The sequence below is a fragment of the Oncorhynchus clarkii genome, chromosome 3 (genome assembly GCF_045791955.1).
Source record: "Oncorhynchus clarkii lewisi isolate Uvic-CL-2024 chromosome 3, UVic_Ocla_1.0, whole genome shotgun sequence".
Taxonomy (NCBI): Eukaryota; Metazoa; Chordata; class Actinopteri; order Salmoniformes; family Salmonidae; genus Oncorhynchus; species Oncorhynchus clarkii.
Genome location: NC_092149.1, coordinates 69976658 through 69993733, shown reverse-complemented (window position 1 = coordinate 69993733; position 17076 = coordinate 69976658). Strand labels below are relative to the sequence as shown.

The 17076-nt window shown below is 44.7% G+C and overlaps 1 protein-coding gene and 1 pseudogene across 3 annotated transcripts in view; both read left to right on the top strand.

The window, feature by feature from the left end:
• The first annotated feature begins 2836 nt into the window (after window positions 1-2836).
• On the top strand, window positions 2837-12486 carry LOC139402749 (coiled-coil domain-containing protein 93-like; annotated as a pseudogene).
• LOC139402689 (zinc finger protein 654-like) overlaps window positions 12381-17076 on the top strand; it is a 22031-nt gene continuing 17335 nt past the window's right edge. For all 3 annotated transcript variants that reach the window (XM_071146597.1, XM_071146590.1, XM_071146603.1), the window contains exon 1: window positions 12381-12750. In XM_071146597.1, coding sequence (XP_071002698.1) covers window positions 12628-12750 — 123 coding nt within the window. In that variant the 5' untranslated portion in view covers window positions 12381-12627. The remainder of the gene's footprint in view (window positions 12751-17076) is intronic.

Below are 17076 nucleotides of genomic sequence, written 5' to 3'. Positions count from 1 at the left end.
CTGAAAGAGGCAGTTCAATACACACTCAGAGAGAGAGATAGGGGAGAGAGAGAGAGTGAGCGAGAGAATTACTGATTTAGGAACTGTGAGTCTAATGGAATCCTCCACTGCCTCCTGGGTGCTCAACCTGACTACCATTACCTGCACTGATGCATATTCCATTATGGGATCCTCCACTTTAATAGTGTCCATCAAATCACATTTTATTGGTCACCTACACATGGTTAGCAGATGTTAATGTGAGTGTAGCGAAATGCTTGTGCTTCTAGTTCCGACCGTTCAGTAATATCTAACTTGTAATCTAACAATTTCACAACAACTACCTTATACACACAAGTGTAAAGGAATGAATAAGAATATGTACATATAAATATATGGATGAGTGATGGCTGTGCGGCATTGTCAAGATGCAGTAGATGGTATAGAGTACAGTATATACATATGAGATGAGTAATGTAGGGTATGTAAACATTATATAAAGTGGCATTGTTTAAAGTGACTAGTGACACATTTATTACATCCCATTTTTAATTATTAAAGTGGCTAGAGATTCGAGTCAGTATGTTGGCAGCAGCCACTCAATGTTAGTGATGGCTGTTTAACAGTCTGATGGCCTTGAGATAGAAGCTGTTTTGCAGTCTCTCGGTCCCAGCTGTGATGCACCTGTACTGACCTCGCCTTCTGGATGATAGCGGGGTGAACAGGCAGTGGCTCGGGTGGTTGTTGTCCTTGATTATTTTTTGGGGGCTTTCCTGTGACATCGGGTGGTGTAGGTGTCCTGGAGGGCAGGTAGTTTGCCCCTGGTGATGCGTAGTACAGACCTCACTACCCTCTGAAGAGCCTTACGGTTGTGGGCGGGGTAGTTGCCGTACCAGGCGGTGATACAGCCCGACGGGATGCTCTCGATTGTGGTTCTGTAAAAGTTTGTGAGTGTTTTCGGTGACAAGCCGAATTTCTTCAGCCTCCTGAGGTTGAAGAGGTGCTGTTGCGCATTCTTCGCCATGCTGTCTGTGTGGGTGGACCATTTCAGTTTGTCCGTGATGTGTACGCCGAGGAACTTAAAACTTTCCACCTTCTCCACTATTGTCGATGTGGATAGGGGGGTGCTCCCGCTGCTGTTTCCTGAAGTCCACGATCATCTCCTATGTTTTGTTGACATTGAGTGTGAGGTTATTTTCCCGACACCACACTCCGTGGCCCTCACCTCCTCCCTGTAGGCCGTCTCGTCGTTGTTGGTAATCAAGCCTACCACTGTAGTGTCGTCTGCAAACTTGATGATTGATTCGGAGGTGTGCATGGCCACGCAGTCATGGTTGAACAGGGAGTACAGGAGAGGGCTGAGAACGCACCCTTGTGGGGCCTCAGTGTTGAGGATCAGCAGGGTGGAGATGTTGTTTCCTACCCTCATCACCTGGGGGCGGCCTGTCAGAAAGTCCAGGACCCAGTTGCACAGGGCGGGGTCAAGACCCAGGGTCTCGAGCTTAATGACGGGTTTGGAGGGTACTATGATGTTCAATGCTCAGCTGTAATCGATGAACAGCATTCTTACATAGGTATTCCTCTTGTCCAGATGGGATAGGGCAGTGTGCAGTGTGCAGTGTGGTTGCGATTGCGTCGTCTGTGGACCTATTGGAGCGGTAAGCAAATTGGAGTGGGTCTAGGGTGTCAGCTGGGTGGATGTGATATGATTCTTGACTAGTCTCTCAAAGCACTTCATGATGACGGAAGTGGGCGATAGTCGTTTAGCTCAGTTATCTTAGCTTTCTTCATGTGAAATACAGAGACATCAGGTGCCTGCCAAAGCACTCACACCTATGTGAAGGTCTAACCCCCTCTGTAATGGCTGTTCTTTTACACAATGGCGCAGTATTGCTTATAAATATGGTAAATCTATTCTTTGTAACAAAAAGCATACTGAAGACAAAGGCAGAAGGAATTCAAAAATACAAGTTGTTAAATGGGAGCGTTCTATTGTCTCTCTCTCTCTTTCTCGCTTTCTCTCTCACACACACACTCCTCTAGCAGGCCATCAGGTAAATTATATTTTAAATCCCCCAAAAAATGTTTCCTAAAAAAATGGTTATAAAAATACATCTAGCTAGTTGTGCTAGACATGTTATAGATAAAAAGATACCTGGCATATTGTTTTTAAATGTGTGCATGCTTTTCACCTCTGAGAAAATATATGTTTCAAAGGGCAGATTTTTTGTGGCAGATTTAAAAACTCTTCCATGTAGGATACACTGGAGCATCCTCTGCCAGAAGACGGCAGTCGAGGAGAGGAGCAAACTACTCTCTCTTCACCTATGAACTAATTGATGCTCTCCTACATATGGCAACCACTTATCGGTTTTCGGGGTCACGTTGGAAAGGAGGACAGATGAGTTGAGGATAGGACGCACTTTTGCCCAATTGAGAATATCTCCCCATGACAGATGAACACTGGATCTGAGAGCAGAAGAGGGTTGATGACACACACACACACACACACACACACACACACACACACACACACACACACACACACACACACACACACACACAGCAAATAGATTTTATGTTTTGTGTGACAAACTGATGGTTTGCATTATAGGCCAATGGCAGGATCATTGGACAGGATGTGTACTTGATGGTCCTGCTTCCTTACATCACTTCAACAACTGAGGATCATTAATCACAACGTGCATGATTTATTTGTTTCCAGGAATACTGACAACCCTGTTCAAATGAAAGATGCAATGATGTTGGAAAGGCTTCAGACCTAGAGAGCTTCATCATGTCAGCCTTTCTATATAATCTTTAGTGGCATTAGAGCTCTATCCAGTGGACGAAAGTGGTATTGCAACGTTTAGAACCGCTGCAGCGATTCACATGCTTTTGTTTTTCTAAATGTTAACTCAATACTCACTTTATCGACTCCCATCACTCGACAGTGGCCGTGTTGCAGTCGACATCTAAGTGAGGTTAGCTTACTTTTTGTATAAAAATTACAGCTACATCTTGAACGCACAATTTTTCAAGAATTAAGACCAAAGTCATATGCTTTCGTCATGCGACTACACACCACAGTTCAACATGGCGGCCACGTCTGTTTTCCACAGAGCGAGAACAGGTTCGAAAATAGGAGCTCAATATGATCAAGAGGGAAATCTTATTCAGGTAACATCATTTTTAGTCAGTCATTTTTCCTAATATAGTGCGGTTTCTGTCATAATATAACAACACAACATTGCAATGTAAACATTCCTGGGTTTGCCACTTGGCTAGATAGCTACTGGAGCTAGCGAATTCACAGTTTGCTAAATAAAGCAACTGATGTTAGCAACTGTGGCTTGCAGGTTGAAACAAGGGAGGACGAGGAGCAGAGTGTGAAGCTAGCAGAAGTCCTGGAACTTCTTCTTACTGCTGGATATTTCAGAGCCCGAATGAAAGGACTGGGACCTTTTGACAAGGTGAGAACCAACTTACATTACAAACCTGAAGAACCGCAGGCTTTTGATTCCTGGCTTACCATCTCATTGCTACCATTTCTAATTCCATTCACTGAACCATGTCTTTTTATATGTGGTTGGAGGGATGACATGGTGCATCACAACATGTAACTTTGACATTGATGTGGATCTGCTGTTCCAGGAGAATTCAACTATTGGACAGTAAATGTAAGTAGCTAACATATAGCATCATTTTATTTACTGTTAGTGATGTTGCTGGACCAGTGTAACTGATGTTGGATGAACTTGTGTATCTCTTTGCAGCGCTCTCACAGAGAAGATTGTGTCTGTTCTGCCCTTAATTGCCAGGAGCCTCATCAGATCCAAGGGCTGGATTTCATCCATATATTTCCAGTGATACAGGTGTGCATTCCTAGACATTAGAGTTTTGTAATAGGGTACCACACTTGGTTTGTGACCTCATGTCTGATTCATTGCCGGTGTTGTATGATCTTCAGTGGCTGATGAAGAGGGCCATAGAGACGAGGGAGGAGATGGGAGACTATGTGAGAGCCTATTCTGTCTCTCAGTTCCAGAAGACACACAGCTTCCCTGAGGTGAGTGCTGTTATTGTAGGGTGGCTCCATGGCAGGGATATTCAACTCCAACTCTACTCAATACATTTCTAAGTGCAATGTTTTGAACTTTTCATTGAATAAACCCCTCCCTGTCTTATGCACTCTGTATTGTCCCTCCATTTTAGGATGAAGACTTCCTCCAGAGGAAGGAAAAGGCTGTGAAAGCAGTCCTAGATGTATTGGTGAGTGACTCCCTGACATGAAGCTGACATGCCATGTCTGGGTCAAATTATTCCATGAGCCTTTACAATAAAGATGCCATAAAGATGGTGCTGCAGGGGATAGCAGCCGTTTTACAGGCTTCTGATTAATTCCGCTTATACACTGCTCAAAAAAATAAAGGGAACACTTAAACACAATGTAACTCCAAGTCAATCACACTTCTGTGAAATCAAACTGTCCACTTAGGAAGCAACACTGATTGACAATACATTTCACATGCTGTTGTGCAAATGGAATAGACAACAGGTGGAAATTATAGGCAATTAGCAAGACACCCCAATAAAGGAGTGGTTCTGCAGGTGGTGACCAGACCACTTCTCAGTTCCTATGCTTCCTGGCTGATGTTTTGGTCACTTTTGAATGCTGGCGGTGCTTTCACTCTAGTGGTAGCATGAGACGGAGTCTACAACCCACACAAGTGGCTCAGGTAGTGCAGCTCATCCAGGATGGGACATCAATGAGAGCTGTGGCAAGAGGGTTTGCTGTGTCTGTCAGCGTAGTGTCCAGAGCATGGAGGCGCTACCAGGAGACAGGCCAGTACATCAGGAGACGTGGAGGAGGCCGTAGGAGGGCAACAACCCAGCAGCAGGACCGCTACCTCCGCCTTTGTGCTAGGTGGAGCAGGAGGAGCACTGCCAGCCCTGCAAAATGACCTCCAGCAGACCACACATGTGCATGTGTCTGCTCAAATGGTCAGAAACAGGCTCCATGAGGGTGGTATGAAGGCCCAACGTCCACAGGTGGGGGTTGGGCTTACAGCCCCGTGCAGGACGTTTGGCATTTGCCAGAGAACACCAAGATTGGCAAATTCGCCACTGGCGCCCTGTGCTCTTCACAGATGAAATAGGTTCACACTGAGCACATGTGACAGTCTGGAGACGCCGTGGAGAACGATCTGCTGCCTGCAACATCCTCCAGCATGACCGGTTTTGGGGGTGGATCAGTCATGGTGTGGGGTGGCATTTCTTTGGGTGGCCGCACAGCCCTCCATGTGCTCGCCAGAGGTAGCCTGACTGCCATTAGGTACCGAGATGAGATCCTCAGACCCCTTGGGAGACCATATGCTGGTGCGGTTGGCCCTGCGTTCCTCCTAATGCAAGACAATGCTAGACCTGTGGCTGGAGTGTGTCAGCAGTTCCTGCAAGAGGAAGGCATTGATGCTATGGACTGCTATGGACCCGCCTTTTCCCCAGACCTGAATCCAATTGAGCACATCTGGGACATCATGTCTCGCTCCATCCGCCAACGCCACGTTGCACCACAGACTGTCCAGGAGTTGGCAGATGCTTTAGTCCAGGTCTGGGAGGAGATCCCTCAGGAGACCATCCGCCACCTCATCAGGAGCATGCCCAGGTGTTGTAGGGAGGTCATACAGGCACGTGGAGGCCACACACACTACTGAGCCTCATTTGGACTTGTTTTAAGGACATTACATCAAAGTTGGATCAGCCTGTAGTGTGGTTTTCCACTTTCATTTTGAGTGTGACTCCAAATCCAGACCTCCATGGGTTGATAAATTTGATTTCCTTTGATCATTTTTGTGTGATTTTGTTGTCAGTACATTCAACTATGTAAAGAAAAAAGTATTTAATAAGAATATTTCATTCATTCAGATCTAGGATGTGTTATTTTAGTGTTCCCTTTATTTTTTTGAGCAGTGTATATACATATCTTCCTCAATTACCTCATCGACTCGATACGGTTTGTCTCCAGGCTGTATCACAACCGGCCGTGATTGGGAGTCCCACAGGGCGGGGCACAATTGGCCCAGCATCGTCCGGGTTTGGCCGGTAGGCTGTCATTGTAAATAAAAAGTTGTTCTTAACTGACTTACCTAGTTAAATAAAAATAGACTACACCTGTTGTTTACGTAGCATATGACAAATTAAATTTGATTTAATTTAAAGGCCCCCTTTGTTATAGTATAGAGACTTTAAAACCACACAGCATGTTGTTTTTCTCCTCTGGTATTGACAGGAAGTGTATAAACCTCATAGGAAATACAAGAGACAGGTTGAAGCAGGATCGCTGTTGGACGAGGAGTACAGGGTTCACTCCACTCTATTGGAGTACGGAAGGTATGCTGCCTGTCTCTCTCGCTCTCTCCATCTCTCCATATTCAGTCCTCCATATCCAACTTTCTCCACAGTTCTTGTTACATGTTCACATTAAAAAAATATATATATGTTTTTACCTTTATTTAACTAGGTTGGTCAGTTAAGAATAAATTCTTATTTACAATGACGGCCTAGGAACTGCCTTGTTCGGGCAGAACGACAGATTTTTACCTTGTCATTGAGAATCAGAACCAATGTGATCTAATCCCATTTGACAATTGTGTGCCTTTCATTTCCCTATTATTTTCCTGTGTCTCATCCATCCTTATATTAGAATGTCAGATTACCTTCTGTAAGTATATAAATGGACTCGTTCACTGCAAGGTGTTTCACATGAATGCTTGTTGTGTGTGTGTTTCGATACAGAAGATAGTACAAATTTCAAACAAGCATGGAGTGGGTGTGTGTGCATACATGTGTTATGTGCTCCTTTCATGTACCAGTATCCTAACAGCAGTGGAGGCTGTTGAGGGGAGGACGGCTCATAATAATGGCTGAAACGGAGCAAATGGGATGGCATCAAACACATGGAAGCCATGTGTTTGATGTTGTTGATACCTTTCCACTATTACGCTCCAGCCATTTTCACGTGCCTGTCTTCCCCAATTAAGGTGCCACCAACCTCCTGTGCCTAACAGTGATTTAAGTACTTATTAGACCTGTGTTTTAGACAGTATGGATTCAGCAAGCAGACAAAACAGGACCAGGTGAGATTTATTGAAATTACTGTCATATTTGTAAAGTTAATTGTAGCATTATATGAATTCAAAGCCTATAACTACAGAATGATGAAGACAGGGACAGGAGGTCGATCATTACAAACAATATTACAGGGATGGAGACTTGTGGATCATAGGTATTCTGTGAACTGTAGCTTTAGTAGAAAGTGAAACCACGATGAAAGATGGTATCCCCCTGTTCCCTACAGGCAGAGGACCGGAAAGCCTTGTTGATGCCAGGCTCTCAGGCCACACCCCCAGGGATTACAGAGGGGTCGCAGGAGGAGGAGGACCTGCAGGCAGCGGAGGAGGTGAGGTCACATCACATGTGTATCGCTCTAAAACCAACCGCAGCCCCATGTCCAATACTACAGAAATGCATCCCTCTTTGTGATGATGTCCCTGACTCCCTGTGATATATCCTCTCAGCTGTCCTCTCAGCTGCGCATCAAAACACTGATGCCCAGCATGGCTGCCATGGTGACTGAGGAGGTAGGCATGGCTTTAGTTCTTCTCTTTGCCAGCGCCTTTACTGTGTGGTTGATTACTGTGTAAAGTTGTTTTATTTAATATGTAACATCAATACAGGGGAGGCTAACGGCTAGCACAGTGGGACAGATAGTTGGGCTGCAGTCTGAGGAGATGAAACAGATAGCATCTGAGTATGCTGAGAAGGTGAGCGACTCCCACAGCAGGGTTAAATGTTTAACTGCAATCATAAAATATGTCATATTTTAAAGAATAAGTCAATGCCACAGTGTGTAGTTAAAACTGTTTCCACATACACATTTCCATCAGTTGGAGAGGTCTGCAGAGGACCGTCCAGAGCGGTACGGGCCAATCCAGCAGCACCGTAGGATAGTGACCTCTCTGAACAAACAGATCCAACAGAAGACCAAGCAGTTGGAGGAGGTGACGACTGGACTTTATGAATTTCACAGAACGTTGTGTAAAATAGCCATGCATTTCTTAAATGGAAGGATACAATGCATTTTATCTTCCTGTCAGAAGTAACTAAAATGATGTGTATTTGGTGTGTTTTCAGCTACAAGCCAAACACTTGGGTGTAAAATCAGGGTGTGTGGAAGCTAAGAGCAAACTGTTGGAGGCCACAGAGCAGACCGAGAGACTGGAGAAAGAGCTGAGTGCCCTGGAAGAGGCTGAGGGCCAGGCTGATACTGGGTGAATGCTGCACATACAGACCAAACCATTAAGGCATTAATTCAGTGGTTGTTAGTATATAAACCCCTAAAATTATACAGGTGTTTTGGACTTTTCTCATCCTCCCTGTGTGTGCCACAGACTGTTGGAGAAGCTGAGGGCTCTGGTAGGCATGAATGAGAACCCGAAGCACCAAGAGCAGGAGTTCCAGACACATTGTAGAGTGAGTCTGCATATTTTCAAATCAAATGTTATTTGTCACATGCATAATGCATGCACATACAACAGTTGTAGACCTTACAGTGAAACGCTTAGTAACAAGCCCTTAGACTTCTTGAAGCATTGTTGGTTAAGAAAAAAAAAAATGAAGATAAAAATAACAAATAATAAAACAGCAGCAGTAAAATAACAATAGCGAGGTTATATACAGGGGGTACTGGTACAGAGTCAATGTACAAGCGCACCGGTTAGTCAAGTTAATTGAGGTAATATGTACATGTAGGTAGAGTTAAAGTGACTATACTTAGATAACCAGAGAGCAGCAGCAGCGTAAAACAGGGGTCTCGGTAGCCCTTTGATTAGCTGTTTAGGAGTCTTATGGCTTCGGGGTAGAAGCTGTTAAGAAGCCTTTTGAACCTAGACTTGGTGCTCTGGTACCGTGCGGTAGCAGAGAGAACAGTCTATGACTAGGGTGGCTGGAGTCTTTTACAATTTTTAGGGCCTTCCTCTGACACCACCTGGTATAGAGATTCTGGTTGGCAGGAACCTTGGCCCCGGTGATGTACTCGGCCGTACGCACTACCCTCTGTAGTGCCTTGTGGTCGGAGGCCGAGCAGTTATGCAACTAGTCAGGATGCTCTTGATGGTGTAGCTGTAGAACCTTTTGAGGATCTGAGGACCCATGCCAAATCTTTTCAGTCTCCTGAGGGGGAATAGGTTTTTTTCATGTCCTCTTCACAACTGTCTTAGTGTGTTTGGACCATGATAGTTTGTTGGTGATGTGGACACCAAGGAACTTGGAACTCATCACTTGCTCCACTACAGCCCTGGCGATGAGAATGGGGGCGTGCTCGGTCCTCCTTTTCCTGTAGTCCACAATCATCTGATGACCTCCCCATAGGCTGTCTTGTTGTCAGTAATCAGGCTTACCACTGTTGTCATCAGCAAACTTGATGATGGTGTTGGAGTCGTACCTGGCCATGCAGTCATGAGTGAACAGGGAGTACAGGAGGTAACTGAGCACGCACCCCTGAGGGGCCCCCGTGTTGAGGATCAGCGTGGTGGATGTGTTGTTACCTACCCTTACCACCTGGGGGTGGTCCGTCAGGAAGTCCAGGATCCAGTTGCAGAGGGAGATGTTTAGTCCCAGGGTCCTGAGCTTAGTGATAAGTGGGAAAGGGCAGTATTGTGTGCAATAGAGATTGCATCATCTGTGGATCTGTTGGGGCAGTATGCAAATTGGAGTGGAGCTAGGGTTTCTGGGGTAATGGTGTCGTGATCCATGACCAGCCTTTCAAAGCACTTCAAGGCTACAGGCGTGAGTGCTACAGGTCGGTAGTCATTTAGGCAGGTTACCTTAGTGTTCTTGGGCACATTGACTATGGTGGTCTGCTTGAAACATGTTGGTTTTACAGACTCACTCAGGGACAGGTTAAAAATGTCAGTGAAGACACTTGCCAGTTGGTCAGCACATTACGTCCTGGTAATGCGTCTGACCCTGCGGCCTTGACCTGTTTTTAAGGTCTTACTCACATCAGCTACGGAGAGCGTAATCACACAGTCGTCCGGAACAGCTGATGCTCTCATGCATGTTTCAGTGTTACTTGCCTCGAAGCGAGCATAGAAGTAATTTAGCTCGTCTGTCATAGTCCGTCCATATATGACTTGTTAGATTTAAGTTTGAAATGGACCTACTTCACAGGTGTATTTGTGATGTAATTCCCTTATTTCCTGGTAATAGCAAAACAACTAACATGGAGTGCAATTTTTTTCCAGGAGTAGATGGTTCGACTGCAGCAGAACATTGAGGACCTGAAGATGGAGTCAGGAGATGATACGGAGGATGAGAAGGTAACACACTCCCAAGACCAGCTAACACTTTTTTTGTCTATGTTTAATAAATGTTACAATGTGACTGACTTTCTTTCCCCCTCTTTCTCACTCTCGCCCTAAGGAGAGGAGTCAGCTAATCGACAAGCAGTACAACACAGACAGAGATAAGCTACAGAAGATCAGACTGATGATGGTAAAATGCACAATGCTGTAGCAGGATTCATTCCTGCTTAATCAATTTGAATTCACTTAGGCATTCTGTTTGGAGCATGCAAATAGTGGTCTTCTTACCAAGTCCTTTATTTGCTCATGACCTGAGGGCTACTCTCTGATAGGCTTGGAGGAACCGTGAGATCGCCATCCTGCAGAGGAAGATAGACGATGTGCCGAGCAGGGCAGAACTGAACCAGTATCAGAAGAGGTTCATTGAGCTCATTGAGCTCTATGGCCAAGATCTTAGCCTCAACCACTTATTGATTTGTTAACAAATTCTTACATCAAAGAACCATTACTTTTGTGTGTGTCCCCTAGTTTCAGCAACACATAAAGAGACCAAGCAGTTCTTCACCTTGTATTACACATTAGATGACAAGAAGGTGTACCTGGAGAAGGAGGTAAGAGGAGAGGGCATCAATTTCATAGAGCCATTACAGCTGAAATCAGCTTGTTTACTCATGGTAATTATCTTCTGTGTTTAATTTTTTTTTAACTAGGCAAGTCAGTTATTAAGAACAAATTCTTATTTAAAATGATGGCCTAGGAACAGTGGGTTAACTGCCTTGTTCAAGGGCAGAACGACAGATGTTTACCAAGTCAGCTTGGGGATTCGATCTAGCAACCTTTCGGTTACTGGCTCATTGCTCTAACCACTAGGCTATCTGCCACCCTGTGTTGATCTGTTTCTGTAGGTGAACTTGCTGAATTCCATCCATGACAACTTCCAACAGTGAGTATTTTCACAATTTACCCTTTATAAACCTATCCTGCTTTTCATATTATGGGTAATGGAGTCCAGCAGGTTTACATCCTGTCTAAGTCGTAGTCTTCTGTCTTGCTCAGGGCGATGGCGTCTTTGGGGGCCAAGGGGCAGTTCTTGAGACAGATGGAGCAGATAGTGGTGGGAATCAAACAAAGCCGCATTAAGGTGAGTACGGTAACTAACCATCTCTCTTATCTTCACTGTCCGCTGCCTAATGACAGCTTGAGCTGAAGACTCCAGGTGCTTTCCTCCTGGCCCTAGTGAAAAACACTTAAATATGAGTGTTGTGTGATGCATATTGGTGATGTCTACAGATGGAGAAGAAGAAGCAGGAGAATAAGATGAGAGACCAGCTGAATGATGATCTGCTGGACAAACAGAGGCTCTACTTCAAAACTGTCAAGGACTTCAAAGAGGTGAGGCCTGAGAGAGAACCGCATTCTGGTTATGTATGGTAAAACATGACGGAACTAGTTAACTGTTTTATGAATGTGTTCTACCGTAGTCTCCCAGAGCTTATTTTTAAAAATGTATTTATTTGTATTTTTTTGCATTTTCCCTTCTAAACTGATAAAGTGAATCACTGACATTGTTTTACTAATTCAATACTCTTTCTTACAGGAGTGTCGTAAGAATGAAATTCTGCTATCCAAGCTGAGAGACAAGGGTGCTTCGTAACCCAAATCACTGTCTCCAAAATAAGTTCTCACTGTTATATAAAAAATAATCTCATGTATGTCTTGCTGTCTGGCAATACTTGCATTGTATTGCCTTATTCTGCCTATTGTATTGTGCTTTGACATTCCACGTTGCTTTGCAGTATGTGGATAGTGATGCCACTACTGGCAGGGCAGAGATTCTTGAGGGACATCAACTGCCCTTTGCACGGTGACATGAGGAATGTTCTCTACGTACCATTTATATTTAGGTGCAGGAACTCTATACTTTGGAGCTAATATTCTAGGAGATGCAGGAACTCCAGCAGAAGAACATTTGAGGTGCTGGTACTCAGTTCCAGTGAGCTCCTGCCCAAGTCAAGCACTGGCTTTACCCATGTGTATTGATCTCTGTTGTCTACCCATTCCAGCAGTTTATCATCACTTTGGCACTTGCACAGTCTGTAAGATTTCCTGCTGTTTAATGCCTGGTCATAAAAATGTTACAAAGCATTACGAGCAACTGCCTTGCTTTCTCATAACCCTTCATATTGATGTAGTTGTTATCCAATCTAGATCCAGGATATGAGTTGTTGTAGTTTGTCAACCTATCCGCTAGAAGTCCCTTTATGTGCAAGGTAAACGAGCCAGTATGGCGGAGGGGGAAAGTGATTTGGAAACAGACAGGCTAGAATTGGAACTGGAGACTTTATACATATACTCTAACGACAACTGTTCAGTACAAAGCAAAGAATATTGCTCCGAGTTTTGTAAGGTAAGCTAAATCACGTTGGGAGAGAGGCGAGTTCTTACGCCAAGATTGCTAGCTACGAAGTAGCCAGTTGCTTGCAGTACGAAGCAAGGCTGTTCAGATGGCTAGTAAAGTAATTTATTTGCTAACGTTACGTAGCATCGCATTAATTAGCTAGCTAGCATTCATCGCAAATTCAGTCAACCCATACTGGCCTAGTTAGCTATAACGTTACCCCACAGAGCTTTTATCTTTGACTTGGCAAGCTAGCCAACTTTAGCTACCACTATGTGACGTTACACGCTAACTATGGGTGCGTTCGTAAATTCACTCTAGCCATCTACTGCGAATTCATAGCACTCTCGAAGAACGAGGAATTTACGAACGCGCAACATCCGTTGAATATGACCGGTGTCAGTACTGTAAACGTCATGCTAGCAGCACAGTCACCACCGCTCTAAATAATATGAAAACAGCCTAACCAGTTCTGCTGGGGGTGATTAAAATGGCTAGAGTGAGGTGTTATCTCACTTGTGTCTGGAAGTAGCTTGTGAGCAAGCTCAATTAGCTTGGGTGCTTGACTGTTGTTGTTGTGAGGCCAGAACGCTCTGATCAACCCAGCATCCAATGTACGCTCCGGAGAGCGTAACCAAAGATAGACCTGTCGTTTCCAATGGGAGCAAATAAATCCTAGTGGGCAGAACAAGCAAGGAGATGGCAAAGCAAGAACGAGCTAGCGGGATCCAATTGGCGCGTTCTAGCATTTATTTATTTCCGTTAGGGAACGCTAACTCGATTCGCCCTTGCACTCCTAAACACCATTTAGAATTGTGTATATATATATTGCAAATGGTAAAGTCTACAAAACGCACTCCACTGTTTGTTACAGATTACATTTCTGAACTGTATGGATGAGAAAATGTGCAGAATGTCAGCCAAAAAACATCTTCTCCCACTGCCTGCTACTGGGTTTCTCCCACTGCCTGCTACTAGGATATAGTGTGTGGAAACACCAACCAGATGCTTCACATTTATACATCCGGTAAAATATCTGTCTCATTGTTCTATCTGTGGCGAAACGTTCTGAACGGCATATCTGACAACGCTCTGAATTTACGAACACTACCTAGGATTGCTATTGCTTCACACCGTCCCCTCGCCCATACCCGGGCGGGGGCCCTCTGCACACACAGGGGCCCTCTGCACACATCAACAACAGTCACCCACGAAGCATCGTTACCCATCGCTCCACAAAAGCCGTGGCCCTTGCAGAGCAAGGGGCACCACTACTTCAAGGTCTCAGAGCAGGTGACGTCACCGATTGAAACGCTATAACTATCACTGTGAAGAGGCCTAACGTTACTGATTGTGTCCACAAGTTTAGCTAAAATGACAATAAGCTGACATGTAAGCTAGCTGTGCTGTAATATGTTAGTGTTTACATTTAGCCAGTTGGCTAATGATACGCTAGCTAAAGCTGTCACATAGCTATGTCTCTTGGCAAAAAGCTAGGGTGACCACATTTTAAAATACCCATATGGGGGGACAACAGGATGATTGTGGGACAGTGTAGCCTGCATAATAAAATATAAAAAAACGGCAGCGCCCTCTATTTTTAATACCCCCAAAAACCAAGTAAGGCATACCTAGTTTCAAAATGGGCCATCACTGTTAATCATGAATGACAATTCTTCACGTGAAATGTCCAAATCGCATCTGCATGTCAATCACTTGATCTCAAATCAGTTTCATGGGAATATGCATTTAGATCTTCACTTTTTTGTGAACAAATTACACCAGATTGTGTTAATTAGGCAATAAGGCCCGAGGGGGGTGGTATATGGCCAATATACCAGAGCTAAGGGCTGTTCTTAAGCGTACTGCAACACGGAGTGCCTGGATACAACCCTTAGCCGTGGTATATTGGCCATATACCACCAACAAACCCCAGAGGTGCCTTATTGCTATTATAAACTAGTTATCAATGTAATTAGAGCAGTACAAATACATGTTTTGTCATTGATTCAGCAGCTTTGATCTGACTTTAAATGAGCACCATTGTGAGAAGCGCTCCACTGCTGTCTTGCTCCCGCGGCACTGAACGAGCTAATAGGTTAGCGTAGCCTACTTTTTTGACTGACGCAAAATTTGGCGATGCAGAAACGAGTCCACATGTGTGGTGGCTGTTTTATAAAAATCTGGGAATATTTGGCCAAGAAATGATTTCTGGTTGGTCTCAGGGAATGGAAAATAGATAAGGGAGTCTTTTAAAACGGGACTGATTGAAGTAGCAGCAAATATGTTGAATGAGCAACTAGTGAGCCTCAAATTGTATGAAATTACCTTAAATGTTAAGGTACCTTACTTCGTCAGAAGCACACATTTTGTAAGTAGTTAGGCCACCCTCACCCGGGCACATCTTCACACTTTTGAATGTGATAAATAAAAGTATTATCTGAGTTTTTTTAATCCCCTGACTCCCGAAGTCCTCCTTGCTAGTTAGCGGGATTGACACTGGTAGACAGTGGCCTTTTCTTCTGCCTGCGGAACAGAAATGCTGGAAAACAGTGCCCAACAGGCAGTGGCGAAGGACAGTCTACCGGTCGCTCCCGCAAGAACGTCAGGTTGGAGCGATAGTATGTGTTAGTTACCGACACCGTGTTCTAGATTGCCCTCATCGTATTTAACAGAACTTTGGGAAAACAGTGCCTGATAGGCGGGGACGAAGGACACTGTTTACCGGTAGCACCCGCCTCCCACTAGAATAGCAGGCTGGGGCGAAACCGTGTGCTAGCTAACTAGGTACCACTGCTGGCTTGTTTCTCTAAGCAGGGTTGGTCCTGGTCAGTTCCTGGATGGGAGACCAGTTGGAGGGCCAGTAGGAGGCACTCTTTCCTCTGGTCTAAAAAAATATGTGTAGGGTGCCGTCTTTCGGATGGGACGTTAAACGGGTGTCCCGACTCTCAGGTTATTAAAGATCCCATGGCATTTATCGTAAGAGTAGGGGTGTTAACCCCGGTGTCCTGGCTAAATTCCCAATCTGTCCCTCAAACCATCGGACACCTAATAATCCCCAGTTTACAATTGGCTCATTCACCCCCCCCCCTCTCCCCTGTAACTATTCCCCAGGTCGTTGCTGGGGAATACTTACCTGGTAAAATTACGGATAAATAAATAAAATAAAGTAGCGACACCATGTGTTTGTTAGCTAGCGCACATAGCTAGTTAGCCTGCTGTGTATCGGACTAGCTGGATAAACTAGCAGTGTCCTTTGTTCCAGCCTGCCGATCACCTGCTGTCGTTAACAGAACTGTGGCAAAACACTGCCGATCACCTGCTGTCGTTAACAGAACTGCGGGAAAACAGTGCCCGACAGGCGGGGTGAAGGACACTGCCTATTGGTGTATGGCTAGCTACTGTTGTCGGGCCCTCTCCTTTTTCAGTGGAGTTTATCTGCGGCTGATATCCAACATTGTGCATTAACACCACGTTCTGCACTGGAGCGCTCCCGCCTGTCCTATCTTAATAAACATGTACCAATATAAGTATAGAGGGGTTCCTGCAGATGCAGGGTCGCTCTGAACTGCAGGCTGCACTTGCACCCTTCTCCCAAGTTTTGCTGGAATTTAGCACCAAAGTATTTGAGAAATGTAGTTGATTGATGATATGCATGTCTCATCTTGTGCTGCGCAGAATCAGATCTCAACGACTGGAAACGCGTAGTTGAGATCAGCCCCAATTTCAGCCCCTCGAAGAAAAATAAAATAATGTATTAAGGTGAGAAGTTGTGGGTGGGGGGAATTGCTCATAAATATTCGTTTAGGGGTGGGTAATTGTACCTGATCCCAACACTTTCTCAGTAAAGCATACTTACCATAAGTCCACTGGCACACTCATAATAAAATAATGGCCATCGCTTACAATGTGGTTCTGGACAGTTAGCTCACAGTGGTAAGGCGTCTGAAATCTATTGCCACTTGCTGTGTAACATGCTGACCACAACGCCTGCAAAATAAATGTACACATGCATGTTATTCAATAATTTCATCCAAACTGCTCGTGTGTGTCAACAAGCATTTACATAACCAGGCGTTAAAATATAATTTGGTTCTATTTTAGACGCATGTTGCGCTGCAAGTCCCGCCTCTCCTATCTCAGTTGTTTTTAGGAGGATATACCCACGTGGGTGAATGACAGACGAATGAGGTCCACACTCCAGTCCAGTTGGTTGATGCAACTTAAAGTTGCTTGCCAAATGCCATATAAAATCCAAAGAAGAAGACTGAACTAGGAGAGATTACTAGAAACTAACTAGAGCTGTGTTCGAATACTCATACTAACCCTCACTGA